The 14,560-nt window shown below is 44.2% G+C and overlaps 1 protein-coding gene across 1 annotated transcript in view; it reads left to right on the forward strand.

Annotated features, from left to right (window-relative positions):
• The first annotated feature begins 2,441 nt into the window (after positions 1–2,441).
• Positions 2,442–14,560, forward strand: part of NEK2 (NIMA related kinase 2) — a 21,897-nt gene continuing 9,778 nt past the window's right edge. The window contains exons 1-8 of the mRNA XM_061625272.1: positions 2,442–2,576; positions 4,134–4,351; positions 5,909–6,149; positions 7,222–7,304; positions 7,478–7,604; positions 7,929–8,151; positions 8,687–8,741; positions 8,817–8,887. Coding sequence (XP_061481256.1) covers positions 2,481–2,576; positions 4,134–4,351; positions 5,909–6,149; positions 7,222–7,304; positions 7,478–7,604; positions 7,929–8,151; positions 8,687–8,741; positions 8,817–8,887 — 1,114 coding nt within the window. The 5' untranslated portion in view covers positions 2,442–2,480. The remainder of the gene's footprint in view (positions 2,577–4,133; positions 4,352–5,908; positions 6,150–7,221; positions 7,305–7,477; positions 7,605–7,928; positions 8,152–8,686; positions 8,742–8,816; positions 8,888–14,560) is intronic.

Consider the following 14,560-nt stretch of genomic DNA (forward strand, 5'->3'; position numbering starts at 1 on the left):
TTAAATCTAAAGCTGACCTCTTGGCTCGAGGATGAAAACATTATAGGCTGGGAACAGGCTGGCTTTAGGAAAGGGAGATTCACACTTGACCACTGCATCCTATTGAATCATTTGGCAGAAAAATATATGGGCTCCTTGGGCAATGGCTTATTCGTGGCCTTTGTTGACCTTAAATCTGCGTTTGACGCCATACCAAGAGACAAACTCTGGGCCAAGCTCTATCGTTCTAACATCGATAAGAGACTTCTGTACCTTATCTATCGTCTGCACCAAACGACTACCATCCGTGTTCGCTGTGGTTCTGATGGGACATTAACAAATTCTATCCCTGTATATAATGGCATCAAGCAGGGATGTATTTTGGCCCCTGCACTTTTTAATTTTTACTTAAGTGACCTTACTGTATGCTGTTATTCTCCCACTTTTCATCCTCCAAAGGTGGCTGACCAAAAGTGTCCTCTGCTCCTTTATGCAGATGACGCAGCCCTTCTTGCCCTGTCTCCAATACGCCTTAAAAGATTATTCCGCGCCTTCATGACCTACTGCTCTCTAAATTCATTACTCATAAACTTTGACAAAACTAAAATTTTGGCTTTTTCCCGCCGTCGTGCAACTTCTGAATGGACAATTAATGGGAAAAAATTGCCCAGGTTAGGCAATTCAGGTACTTGGGGGTCTTGTTCCACTCCTCCCTATCCTGGTCCCCCCATATATATTCAGCGATGCAAACTGCCAGGAATACAATGAAAGCTATCTCACGTTTCTTTTATACTAGAGGTGGACAGTACATTCCCGCCGCTTCTCAGGTTTTTAAATCAAAGATTTTTCTTCAGCTTTTGTATGGTGCTCCCCTATGGGCCCCAAGTTTTAATCCTAAAATCGAATCAATCCTGTCAACTTTTTTAAGACTAATTTTTGGAGTCCCTCGTTGTGTTCCAGCCGCAGCCCTCAGGCTGGAGGCTGGTTTACCTTCCCTTGAATTCCATGCTTGGGTATTAACTTTTAGATATTGGGTCAAACTAACCTATATGAACCTTCCCCCCGGCTACTTACATTTTCTTTGGCGTGATCTCTTCTCAAGTTCATGGTCCAAAGCCCTCCTTGCTAAACTGGCTTTATTAGGCTTGTCAGTGGATTATTTATCCTCATTGGATCCTGAGACAGCCAGATGGACCATAGAGACTCGATTAAAGGACACTTACCTTCAAAGCTCCTTGACAAATGCGACTAAAACTTGTTCTCCCTTATACTCCAATTTAAGTTTCCCCTTCCCCAATTCAGCCCCCTATCTGGAATACCTGACTACACCTAAATTCCGCCACGCCTTCTCCAGGGCGCAGTTTAACTGTACTTTTTCCTCGCTCATTGTGGGTCGATATCAGGGTACCCCCTTTGATCTCCGTTTTTGTCCCTGTAATACCGTAGACATTGAGTCCTTGTCTCATGTCCTTTTGGTTTGCCCTTATTATCGCATGGCACGTTCCAGATACTTAAATCCTATTTTAATAAAGCTTCCTGGCAGGTCCAGGATAGTTTTATTGCAATATCTTCTGGATGGCAAGGACAAATCAATAACCTTATCCGTCGCAAAGTTTATTTTTACAGCCCAACGGATTCGAAGGAAGATCCCCCCTCCCTCCTAGTCAACCAGGCTACTGTAAATATTTTTTATTATTATTATTCTTGGTTTTCTATTATGAGTAAAGTCAACTGTATATTGTATTTCGGGTCTTTGACCGCAAATAAACTTGATTGATTGATTGACAAATGCTACTGGAGGTCGCTGATTCATAGGGTCGCCATAAGTCGTAATCCACTGGAAGGCACAAAACAACAATAGTTTTAAGAAGGTGCACAGCTTTCAAACGTATGCTTTAGTTGCAATCCTATAGTCACTTACCTGGTAGTAAGTCCCATTGCACCCAATGGGGCTTACCTCCGAGTAGACACATACAGGACTGCAGTGCTTATTAAAGATTACTTCTGCACTAGTGAAACAAAACCTAGCCGGTGAAATAGAGAAAACAACCCAAATCTTCCTGCTTCTCCGGCAATTAAGTGGTAACTATGAGTAATGAATCAATATAGTACTGGAAGGGACGGCTGTGTAAAACTTTTGCTTTTTGTTTTCTTTTTTTAAAATATTTTATTTCCGGTCGCCTGCCTTATGACGCTTATTGACAGGCAGCCCTCGATCAAAGCACAACTTTGGATCCGGTTCCGCGGTATATGCAAATATCTCAACCCTAATTTTCTCGCGCCGCCCTCGAGCGCCACTGGTTGCGGTTGCCCAGCAACGGGCCGAAGCAGCCGTTAGGCGGCGCGTGGTGTTCGTAGCCTCGGGAGCCAATCGGAATGCGGACGGGTAGGTCTGGGCGGTGCCGCAACGACCGGCCAATCAGCGGCAGGCGCGGGGCGTTTTAAACATCTGCCGGGAGAGGGCTGCGTGTTTTGGTCGTTCGGTTGGGTAGTGTGGAGCAATGCCGAGCCGTCCTGAGGATTACGAGGTGCTCCTTACCATCGGCGCTGGTTCTTATGGCAGGTGCCAGAAGGTGCGGCGGCGGGCGGACGGCAAGGTGAGCGATGCAGGGGATGCGAGGAAGAGGATGCGAGGAAGAGTGGGGGAGTTCTGTGACTCCATGGTGAAGGCAGGTTTTACACCGAGGGTGGGAAGCCTGTAGGTCTCCAGATGTTGCTGGACTACAGTTCCCATCATCCTCTCGGAGCGTAAGAGCCCCGCTGGATTAGGCCAAAGGCTCGTCTCTTTCAGTATCTTGTTCTCACAGTGGCTAAACTGATACCTCCCCGAAGCTCCCAAGCAGGACAGGAGCTTAATAGCCTTCTGCTGCTGTAGTTCCCCAGCGCCTGGAGTTCGGCGGCATGCCTCTCACGCTGGAGGTAGCCTACAGCCGTCATGACTAATTGCTAGCCTTATCAATGGTCGTGTGGACCGCGGCTAATAGCCGCTGGAGGCTTAACAACATGTAGAGGTCCGCAAATGCAGTATCTCCCTTTTAAACCTTGTGTATGGTGGCGCCACTAAAGAGAATTTGACACAAGGCAGAGCTTGGGACCAGAAACATTCTTCAGTAGTACAGTTCAGCCCTACTTTTGTCTCTGAGCTTGTGCAGAGTGTTTTTTCTTGCCTCGGCCACCGTCGCATGTTTTATTACTATTTTTGCTACACCCCTACGTATGCCTTTAATGCAGACTCTCTTCCTGGCGTATTTTGCTTTCATGCCCCCGCTAAAAGCCAAATGTGGTGCATCCCTGGTCTTTCATATTTGAAGGTGAGATGGAGGAACAAGGGCATCACGCTGCTTTTTAATGGCGTTAGTAACTCACCGAAATAGCTCACTGTTTATTTATTTTCTTGCCTTACAGTCGGATGCCAATGTAAGATCTCTTGTGGCTTTTGGCAGCTTGCAAAACAAAGCAGGTTTGAGCTTTGATCCAACGACTAAGTTCCCCTCCAATTCCTGCTGGGCTGGCATTACCCTTCTGTTAACAACAGTATGGTATCTGGCTCCTTGTACTTTAGTTCAGGAAACTGGGTTCTGTTTATAAGATCTTAGTTGCTGCACCTCTGCTTCGGAAATGATCCACTTCTGGGCATGGAAACAGGCAGCCTTTATAGTTAGGCTAGCAGAAACCTAGGTTCTGGCACATGAATGGGATCTTTCTACTTCACCATACCTTTATACTTTGCTGCCCTCTTAATTCTGCAGTTATGTACTGGATAGTGTGTAGTAAATGACCAGGAAGGTGGCTCTCTTACTCAGGTCTTTGTACTATAACAATGTTGACACACCTGGTGATAAGCTAATCCTAACTAGAGCTTATTTCCTTTAAAAGGAAGCTGCAGATTTTATATATCCATATGTTCAACCTGGGGAGATTTTACTATAAGAGAAATCTCAACTAACAAAGCTGCCACTAGTAATCCTTGCTTTGATACAGTGTGGAAGCAGCAAAGGGATAAGGTCAAGTTTGCTGCAGGTAGGGGCTGACATATAGCTTGATAATTCTTGGCTTAAAGTAAAATGCTAGTCTGCTGCGCTTTTTTCAGTATCATAGTACTGCAAGTTTTTTTAAGTATGTTGTCTAGAGATGGCTTGTTCAACTTTTTTCAGGTCTTGGTCTGGAAGGAACTTGACTATGGATCTATGACAGAATCTGAAAAGCAAATGCTTGTTTCCGAAGTGAACTTGCTCCGGGAACTAAAACATCCAAATATTGTCCGGTATTATGACCGCATAATTGACAGGACAAATACAACTCTATATATTGTGATGGAATACTGTGAAGGTGGAGACCTGGCGACCCTGATTGCAAAATGTACAAAAGAAAGGCATGTAAAATCTCTGGAGCCAACTTTCATTGAGAATGCAAGAATATTACTGAGTAGAAATGACAATTTTTATTGCACATTTGCAGTATGAAGTATAAAATTCTTTTCCACTTGGCAAAATGCTAGACTGTACAGATAATTGGACAACCTGCTCTATCTGTGTTATTTTACCATGTGGTAAAGAAACCTTACTACACAAACTGCCAACTTGTAGCAAAATGGCAGTTTGTATGGACATGGATGATTGCCTTACTAGACAAATTACATACACACTGTGGTAAGTTACTACTTAGTAAAGGTTGTTTTTATTCTCTCCCCCCCCCCCGAAATCCTCAGGAGGAATATTCCTGTGCATTTTAAAACATTGATCTGGCTGTTCCAGAGAAGAGGCATGAGGTTTTTAGCTTGACAGCTAAAGGTGTATACTGTGAAAGGCCTTATCCTTGGATTTCACACATGACAGTTATAAATTCTGCACTACTTATTTGATAGCCCTAACACCACTGATGCCCTAACACCACAACTTGGTATACTAAATATTAAATCTTTGTGACTTAAGATTTCAGAAATGCAACTTACAGTGTGCTCTTAAGGAAACTGTCCTTTGGCAATACATTTGATGGCCTTTTAATGCTAACATTCTAGTACTGGAATCTTTAAATTTTGGATTATAAATAGCCTAAAAGCTGTGATGTCTTGCATTATGTAGAAAGAAAGATGTCTAGTTCAGCTTTTTGTTTTGACACTTTTTCCCTATATTAAAAAAACACTAGAGAAAAATTAAGCTGCCTAGCAAATAATGAAGCAATTGTGGTGGCTTCCAGTCTCCTAGAAATAGAAGACCCTTGATACTTAAAAGCAGACATTAAACTTTACGGATAGCTACTATTAGGGCATTGGCAAGAACAGCGTGAGGCTTAGCAGGTATTTGCAGTTTCAGCTTTTACCTTGCTTGGGTGACTGCTTATGGCTCCTTCGTATACCCTTGACTGAAGAATGGTACACTCCTTCTATCTGGGATGGTCGTCCTCTTCCACTGAGCACGGAGCTTCGGGAGGGACGCACATGGAGTGGTGAGAGAGGAAGGGGACACCGCCTAGCCAGCCAGATCAGCCGAATCAACCCTGGCGATCAATGGGGTGACAGATGTCGCAGCCAGATCGCCATCACATCCATTTTGCCTATTTTGCTGCAATCTCTTCATGCCTAGTGCTTTACTTTCCCAAGAAGGGTAAATGTCAGCCATTCACTTGTATGGGAGAATCCTTGTGGTAGTATTCAATGCTAGTCCTACTCTTAGGCCCATTGAACATAATAGACACAACTAACTTGGGTGCATTAATTTCATTGGGTCTACTCTGACTAGGGCTTTGTTTGAATCCAACCCTCTTGCATTTAAAACCATTTCCTGTCATTGGACTCCAGCAACTTAGAACAGAGCCATGCAGAAACCTATACTTAGGGTTTTTGGTTGCACTACAGTAATGGCTTATCAAGAGACTCATGGATTTTGGCCTAAAGGTACTTAAAATAACTAGCTGTTTCCTCTTTCAAAAGACATTATCTGGATGAAAACTTTGTCCTTCGCGTCCTCACCCAGTTGGCCTTGGCTATAAAGGAGTGCCACAGGCGGAGTGATGGTGGTCACACTGTGCTTCATCGGGATCTAAAGCCAGCAAATATCTTTCTCGATAGCAAGAAGAACGTGAAGCTTGGTGACTTTGGCCTGGCCAGGATACTTCACCATGATACGAGTTTTGCAAAAACATTTGTTGGCACACCATATTACATGTCTCCAGTAAGTGTCCTGAGACAAAAGCTGCTGCTGCACCTTTTCAACATCTGCAGGATATTTTTACTTCTTGGTTGTCAGAACTGAGTTATCTTTCAGCAGCAGTCTGGGTTTCCAGTGTTGTAAACTGATTGGCATCTAATTTAGCATATTTGACCTGCATTTAGTAAACAAAACTAAGGTATACCATATTTTATATACTGTGTAAATTATCTCCAGTCTTTCTAAAAGACAGAAGTAATTGAAGTGAATTTAATGGAAAGAATTCAATAACCTACGCTAGCTTAAGTGCTGCAATATAAGGAAAACTTAATTGCATATACTTTGTTATTTACATATTAACAAAACCTGTTAACATACTAATATAGTATATATATTTCCTGGGCATAGTCTTAAAAGTGAATTTCAGCTTTGAAACTGCCCAGTTTAACTGTTTTGTATCATCCATTGTTACTGACTTTATAGAAGGTTGCATTTCTAGAAATGTGAAATTGCAGAAAAAAATCAGGGGAACGTCATTAATTTTGTGCCTTTCAGCCTTGTTAAGAAAAACAAACTTTAACTTTCCTGTTAAAGGTAACTATTGAAGACAGATTTGAATTCCAAGATGGCTTTCCTCTTTCAGTGTTAATGCTGATACAGTCAAGGCCAAATAGATAGGATGATAGTCCTACAATATAGTGAGCAGCAAGATTGAGTTAATACTTAGGGCAGTATTTCACTAATGCATTCCCTCAGTGCAAGCATTACTGCTAATGCAATTGGACTTCTCTCCTCTAACCACAACCTGCCCAAGTCTGCTTCAGAGTTTTTGGGAATTCCTAGAACAGACTGGGGGGGCAGATGGGGGAAGTTTCTGTTGTCCTATCAGTAGTCCTTGTACTGAATGGACCCTGATTTTACTGCCATTATGAAATGCTACTTTCTTTGTGTTTCTTAATGCTTATCACTAGGTAGTACTCCAGAATGCATACTGCTAACTAACCAATTTTGTGGCAATATTCCCTCTAATTTGCAAACTAATTGTTAAGCAATTACTGTTAATGGATTCTGAATTTGAGGCTTTTTTCTCCCTTAGGAACAAATAAATCGCATGTCCTACAATGAGAAATCTGACATCTGGTCTTTAGGATGTCTGCTGTATGAGTTGTGTGCATTGTCGTAAGTACAGTACTGGCTAAAAGTTTCTAGGCAGGCGTTTGGCAGTGACTTCTTGACATGAAGCATTTAAATAAAAATATGGGCACAAAAACATTATAGAAATATCAGAAAACAATTCATTTCAAGTTGATGCTGGAGTGAAGTGGAAGAACATGCTTGTTCACTCTTTCCAGGCCTCCATTTACAGCCTTTAACCAAAAAGAGTTAGCGGAAAAGATAAGGGAAGGAAAGTTCAGACGGATCCCATATCGTTACTCAGATCAGCTGAATGAACTCATCACGAAGATGCTGTACCTAAAGGTAAGGATGACTTCTCAAAGGGTGGTCCAACAAGCTGCCAATAGGAGCCTCTGCCCTTATTCTGGGCCCATTGGCCCTTTCCATTTTATTCAGTTAGTACCCATCCAAATACCCTGTCATGTCTCCAGAAAGAAAAGTATGGTTTTCATGTAACCCCCTCCAGATTAGTATTTGATGCAGCAGAAGTGACCGCAGTCATACACAATCCAGGTAAGTGTTGGATGTGTGTGCATAACTGGATTCCAAAATGTATTGCTCACCCCAAAAAAGTTCTTTAAATGTTACATTCCTGCACTGAATATTATAAGTCTCCCTGGTTTCAAGGATTACTATCGGCCTTCAGTTGAAGAAATTCTGCAGAACCCTCTGATAGCTGAGCTGGTACTGGAGGAACAGGGGAGGAACTTGGAGAGAAGAGGGCGGCGATCAGGCGAGCAAGATAAAGTAGAAAGACTTTCAGGAACTCCAGTGAATGAGCTGAAACTGAAGGAACAACAGCTACAAGAGAGGGAGAGAGCCATAAAAGAGAGAGAACACAGGCTAGAACGTAAGAACTAATGCAGCAGTGGGATGTGGGGGTATGGATTTCTATTCCAGAAGTGCTTTCAAAGGCAATGGGATGCGTTCCCTTGGGTCACATGAAGTTTAAGCTGCCACAACATGAGTACACATCTCCATGGGATGCATGATATGGCAGCACATTTGGAAGAGAACAGAAGATCAAATCATATGTAGCTTGGAATGCACCTAAATACACTAAATAGTCAGCTGATGGTCTCTGGGTGCAGTCATGGTGTCTAAACATGTATGCAATGGCATTACTGTACTTGTGTGCATTCTCTGCTAAGGACCTATTTTATCCTTTTATAATTTTATTAAATTTATATACTGCCCTTCCTCCCAGTATGGCAAACCTAACAAATTGACTTGGAACACTGTTAATAGAAGCGAGGGACACTGCAAACTATAAGTTATGTGCTGCTTTTCCTATGGGCACAGTCACCAATTACTGGTCAGAATAAAAAGCTATCATAGCATGTACCTCTCTGCAACTGGATAACGTGACTTGTCTTTTGTTTCAGAGAGAGAGCGGGAGCTATGCGTTCGTGAGAGACTGGCAGAAGACAAACTGACTAGGTTGGTTTAAAACCTCTAGAAAAGTATCATTTTGAAATTAGCTTTTCTTTCATTGACCAGTTCCTTTTTAAACAGGGCTGAGACCATGTTGAAGAACTACAACTTATTCAAGGACCAGAGGCTATTGCTGCCAGCAACAAGCCCAGGTAGGAGAAGATGTGGGAAGCTCCTACTGGACTACTAAACCAGGAATCTCCAAATGTTACCAGCCTTATCACAAGTGACCTTTCTAGTAACACTCCCACTATAGTGGATGTCAATCTAGCTCACCTAGAATTGTGATCCCTGATCATTCCAGGATGTTGAAATACTGGCATCAACTGAGGATGGGCTCAATATGAAAAGGCCCGATCTGCTGCTGACTAAGATGCCCACAGTGTAGGTAACAGCCCTTTGCCAGTAGGGTAAAACTTCAGGCTGGTAAAACTCCTCATCTGTATGGTAAATCATGATTTGATTAGGAGCCCTCTGAAGTGCCCTGTACTGTGAATGTCTTGAAGGTTTGGTCAGAGGCAGAGTGTTCTTCATCTTTGTCACACTGACAAACAAAGCACTGGACAAACTAAACAACCTCTCTGCTTCATTTTACCTCTGCTACTTAGCTGTCAAGCCTAGTTCAGAAACCACTGAAGCTGGGCTGGGAGGCAGCATGGCTTGTGTGACTCTTTCCTGCAATTCAACTGCAACTTTTGAATCCCAGATCTGTGTGTGCGCGTTATCTGTCTTGCATATTTGCACTTCAGAGCCAAGTTTGAATTATTTGAACTCTAGTCCTTGAAGCTAGTCCTTAAATAAAGCATAATTTATTCCATTTTATATATGGCTGTGCAAATAGGCTAATTAGGCTAACTCAGGGTTTCTATAATAGTGACTTAGTAGTTAATAGATCTTCATCCTTGTGCAGCTCATTCTGAATTGCCTTCATTTGATTGCATTTCCAAACTAGATGGGAATTTAAGCATGAGTTAAAAGCGGCCTAAATCTTGGTAGCTGTACTTTGACTATAGGTCTAGTCTATTCTCATGCAGCTTGCTCTAAAAGACTATAATTCTGTTGTTTACTAGGCATATAATCTGGGATACAATTAATATTGCATCTTGATTCTTTTCTCTGGTATCCCCTGTCTTTCAATGGCTGCTTACCAGGCAGTACGAGGGGTTTGCGTTCGGAGAAGCAGAAGCCCTAAGACCCATTAGCATATGGAGCTAGCTGGGTGAACTTACTACCAGAGTGACCTTCAATGTAGCGATGTGAAGGCCCAGGGAAAATTGGAAATATTTGGGGGGGGGGGACATCTTCCCGGTTTTTTCCCCGGGCCTTCCAATGTGCATCTGGCCAGTGCAATGCCAAATTTTAGAATGCTGTTGTGTGCACAGTGGTCCTAGTAAATACAACAAATAATGCAGCCTCTTCAAAATACCATTTTTCTTTGTGGCAGTGGCTTATACTTCAAGATCACAGGATCTCTCTGATCACCACCTAAATGGTACTAGAATAATTAATTTAACTTATTAATTAGTATAAGTGGGATGGAATGGCATCAAAGAATCTTCAGGAAGTGTGCTCTGTAGTCTTCACAACAAACTGAAGTTTACGCAAAATAAGCCACTGTGGCTGTAACTGATCTTTCCCACTTAATTCCTGTACATTCTAGGGGGCCTGCTTCTTTGGACAAACCTACTTAACTTGAATAATCATTTAGACAACTACAATCTCCGGGTGGTATCCCACTAAAATTAATGGAATTAAGTAATTTAAGTCTGTTGATTTCAATTGGGCTACTTAAGAGTATGCCTTGGAGTATGAGCTGGGTATCGCTCTATAATAATGCATCTCTTGCCTACAGTAGCTTTTTATTGCCTACATTATAAAAATACAACCATCATATGTATTGGAAAAATGTATTTGTCTTTTCTGAGAACATATCTAATTTGGTATTTGATTAAAATGACATCTAAAGAAATATGGAAGCTTTTAATATGTACTTTGAAAACTTCCATCTTATCAGATGCTACCAAGAAAGCAAGTAGTGTAGAAACTATTTGAAGTACCACTTAGAAATACAGAAGTCTATTCAGTCATGCAGTGATACATTTTTAATCCACCAACAAAAGTAACAGGCTCATTAATAAACAATTTAAAATTATTGATACCTTAACTTCAGGAAGACTGGAACATTTTAACAACCGCATGTTTTTATTTGTAGGTTTAAAATTATATAATTTGAATAAAATGTCTGTATATCTAGATTTAAAATAGTGTGCACATCTTCTCACCTTGACTCATGGGGCATAAAGCAGCTTTGTCATAACTGTTCCATTTACCTCAACTCTGTACCAAAAACATGCACAACAGTTTTCAGAGATAGAACCTCTAACTACTTGATCAGGTGGTGGGGAGAGGCAGGGTGATAAAAAGTTAATTTCTGACCAGACAGGTTCCCTGTGCAGATCATTTTCTAAAAATGGAAAAACCTGTCAAATTAAAGTACATCAAAAAACCACCTACACTGGAAGAGATATGGTGAATTATAAAAATAGGATACAGGTGGATGTAAAATTTCTAGAAAACTTTAAAACTATTGGAGGCTACTTACTTGGATGAAAAAGTGTGGTAAAACTTTAAGGTATGATAACTGAAATCTTTCACCATAAAATGCATTTGTAAAAAGTGTGGGACTTGTTCTTTGTTGAGGGTTGCATTCCCTTTAAGATTATGTGACAGGTTGCAAAAAAAGTGGGTGGGCTGCCCTTTCTCTGTCCATTCCTGCAGGTAGTCAGGGGCTGGACAGAGAGCTCTCTCCAGAGGTCTGAACTAAAATCACTTGCAGAGGGCTTTTGAAACTGAGACTGAGGGCCATATTTGACCCTAATACTGTAGGTTGCCCACCCCAACCTATCACTTAGTGCATGAAATTGTACCTAATATTTATGAAATTTACAGGGCAATCCAAAGCATGTATTCTTAAAAATTGGGATAATCTCTGCTTAGTAAAAGTTACTCCTATATGGACATGCAGAAGATTTTAGCTTCAAAAGTATAAATGGCTTAGCTTTGTATCAAGGTGACTCTTTTGGCCATTTTGAGGGGTGAGGAGGAAAGGATGACCACAATGTAAGGGTCAGGACAAAAACATACCAGATGCAGGATACTTGCTTCTAGTATGTTCAAACAAGTTCAACGGTCACTAGAAATAGGAAAGTAACAAAAGTTCCTCTGTAGGCTCATCTCATGAAGACTGCAGAATCCTCTAAATGCAGAAATGCGCCATGGATTTGAGTGTTGTATATGTCTACAGCAGGTGTAGCCATAATGGCATCATCCCCAGCCAGCGCAGGGGATGATGATTGTAGTCCAACAGCATTTGGAGGGCTGCACCATGGCTCCTTCTGCAGTTTATATGGGAATTATCCTTCTCTCTGCTGTAGATTATCTTGCATAAAAATCTTTGTGCTATACCTTTTGAGTGAGTAAAGCCTTTTTTAAAAATCTGATTTCAAAGGAGAAAACTTTTTAGGGGAGTCCTTCACAGTATTCTCTAAAAGAGAGAGATATATATATATTGGGGAGGGGAAAATTAAAAGTCCTTAAAAGGGGTAGGAAAAACTTCCTTAATTTTTCCTGGGTCTTCACATCTTTGGCTATAGGCGAAGTCTGAAAGGGTTACAGTGAAGTTGGATCAAAAAAAATCTTGTATTACCTTACCATGAGGTATTCAAGTCTATTCAAAGCTGTATTGCAGACGAAGCCTGCACAGTAATATCTTTTAATGTAAAAGATTACTTGTACACTATCTGGTTTAGCAGGCCTGCTAGTCACCTTTTCAATGTGCTTTTGATAAGTGGATTGCTTGGCTATATTGGTACCAAGACATTTAGAATAAAAACAAACCTGTATGTTTCTACATTCAGGCAAAAAAAAATCTGGAAGGCAGCCGGTCGGGGAAGGCTGCTTTAACCTGATCACGAAAGACTGAACCTGGTCATTTTTAACAGTGTGTCCTATTAATCTCCCTCTTTTCTTCTCCAGTCCTTTCACAATTTGAATAAATTAAAGTGGCAAAAAAGAGACTTTGGGTTAGATGCTGTGTGTCCCCTGCTTCACCACCACCAAATTACTTAACTCTCTCGCTGTCTCTCTCTCGCTCGCTGTCTCGCTCGCTGTCTCTCGCGCGCGCTGTCTCTCGCGTGCGCGCTGTCTCTCTCTCGCAGCGCGCTGTCTCTCTCGCGCGCGCTGTCTCGCTCTCTCGCGCGCGCTGTCTCTCGCTCTCTCTCTCGCGCGCGCTGTCTCGCTCTCTCTCTCGCAGCGCGCTGTCTCGCTCTCTCTCTCTCGCGCGCGCTGTCTCGTCTGTCTCTCTCTCTCTCTCTCTCGCGCTGCTGCGCTGTCTCTGTCTCTCTCTCTCTCTCTCAGCGCGCGCTGTCTCTGTCTCTCTCTCTCTCGCACGCGCGCTGTCTCTGTCTCTCTCTCTCTCTCTCTCGCGCGCGCTGTCTCTCTCTCGCGCGCATGCTGTCTCTCTCTCGCGCGCGCGCTGTCTCTCTCTCTCGCGCAGCGCTGTCTCTCTCTCTCGCGCGCGCTGTCTCTCTCTCTGCGGCGCTGTCTCTCTCTCGCGCAGCGCGCTGTCTCTCTCTCGCTGCGCGCGCTGTCTCTCTCTCGCGCGCGCGCTGTCTCTCTCTCTCGCGCGCGCTGTCTCTCTCTCTCTCGCGCGCGCTGTCTCTCTCTCTCTCGCGCGCGCGCTGTCTGCTTCTCTCTCTCTCTCTCTTCTCGCGCGCGCTGTCTCTCTCTCTCTCGTCGCGCGCGCTGTCCTCTCTCTCTCTTCGCGCAGCTGCTCTCTCTCTCGCTGTCTCTCTCTAGCGCGCGCTGTCTCTCTCTCTCTCGCGCGCGCTGTCTCTCTCTCTCTCGCGCGCGCTGTCTCTCTCTCTCTCGCGCGCGCTGTCTCTCTCTCTCGCTCTCTCGCCGCGCTCGCTGTCTCTCTCTCTCTCGCGCGCTGCGCTGTCTCTCTCTCTCGCGCGCGCTGTCTCTCTCTCTCTCGCAGCTCGCGCTGTCTCTCTCTCTCTCTCTCTGCTCGCAGCGCGCTGCTGTCTCTCTCTCTCTCGCAGCGCGCGCGCTGTCTCTCTCTCTCTCGCTAGCGCGCGCGCTGTCTCTCTCTCTCTCGCGCAGCGCGCGCTGTCTCTCTCTCTCTCTGCAGCGCTGCGCTCGCTGTCTCTCTCTCTCTCGCGCAGCGCGCTGCTGTCTCTCTCTCTCTCGCGCAGCGCTGCGCTGTCTCTCTCTCTCTCTCTCGCTGCTCGCAGCGCCGCTGTCTCTCTCTCTCTCGCAGCGCGCGCTGTCTCTCTCTCTCTCTCTCGCGGCGCGCTGTCTCTCTCTCTCTCTCTCGCAGCGCTGCAGCTGTCTCTCTCTCTCTCTCTCGCAGCGCGCGCTGTCTCTCTCTCTCTCTCTCTCTCGCTCGCGCGCTGCTCGTCTCTCTCTCTCTCTCTCGCAGCGCGCGCTGTCTCTCTCTCTCTCTCGCGCTGCGCGCTGTCTCTCTCTCTCTCTCTCGCGCGCGCGACTGTCTCTCTCTCTCTCTCGCGCGCGCTGCTGTCTCTCTCTCTCTCTCGCGCGCGCGCGCTGTCTCTCTCTCTCTCTCTCGCTCGCGCAGCGCGCAGCTGTCTCTCTCTCTCTCTCTCTCGCGCGCAGCTGTCTCTCTCTCTCTCTCGCGCGCGCGCTGTCTCTCTCTCTCTCTCTCTCGCGCTGCGCGCTGTCTCTCTCTCTCTCTCTCGCGCGCGCTGAGCTGTCTCTCTCTCTCTCTCGCGCGCGCTGTCTCTCTCTCTCTCTCTCTCGCGCGA

The sequence above is a fragment of the Rhineura floridana genome, chromosome 4 (genome assembly GCF_030035675.1).
Source record: "Rhineura floridana isolate rRhiFlo1 chromosome 4, rRhiFlo1.hap2, whole genome shotgun sequence".
Classification (NCBI taxonomy): Eukaryota; Metazoa; Chordata; class Lepidosauria; order Squamata; family Rhineuridae; genus Rhineura; species Rhineura floridana.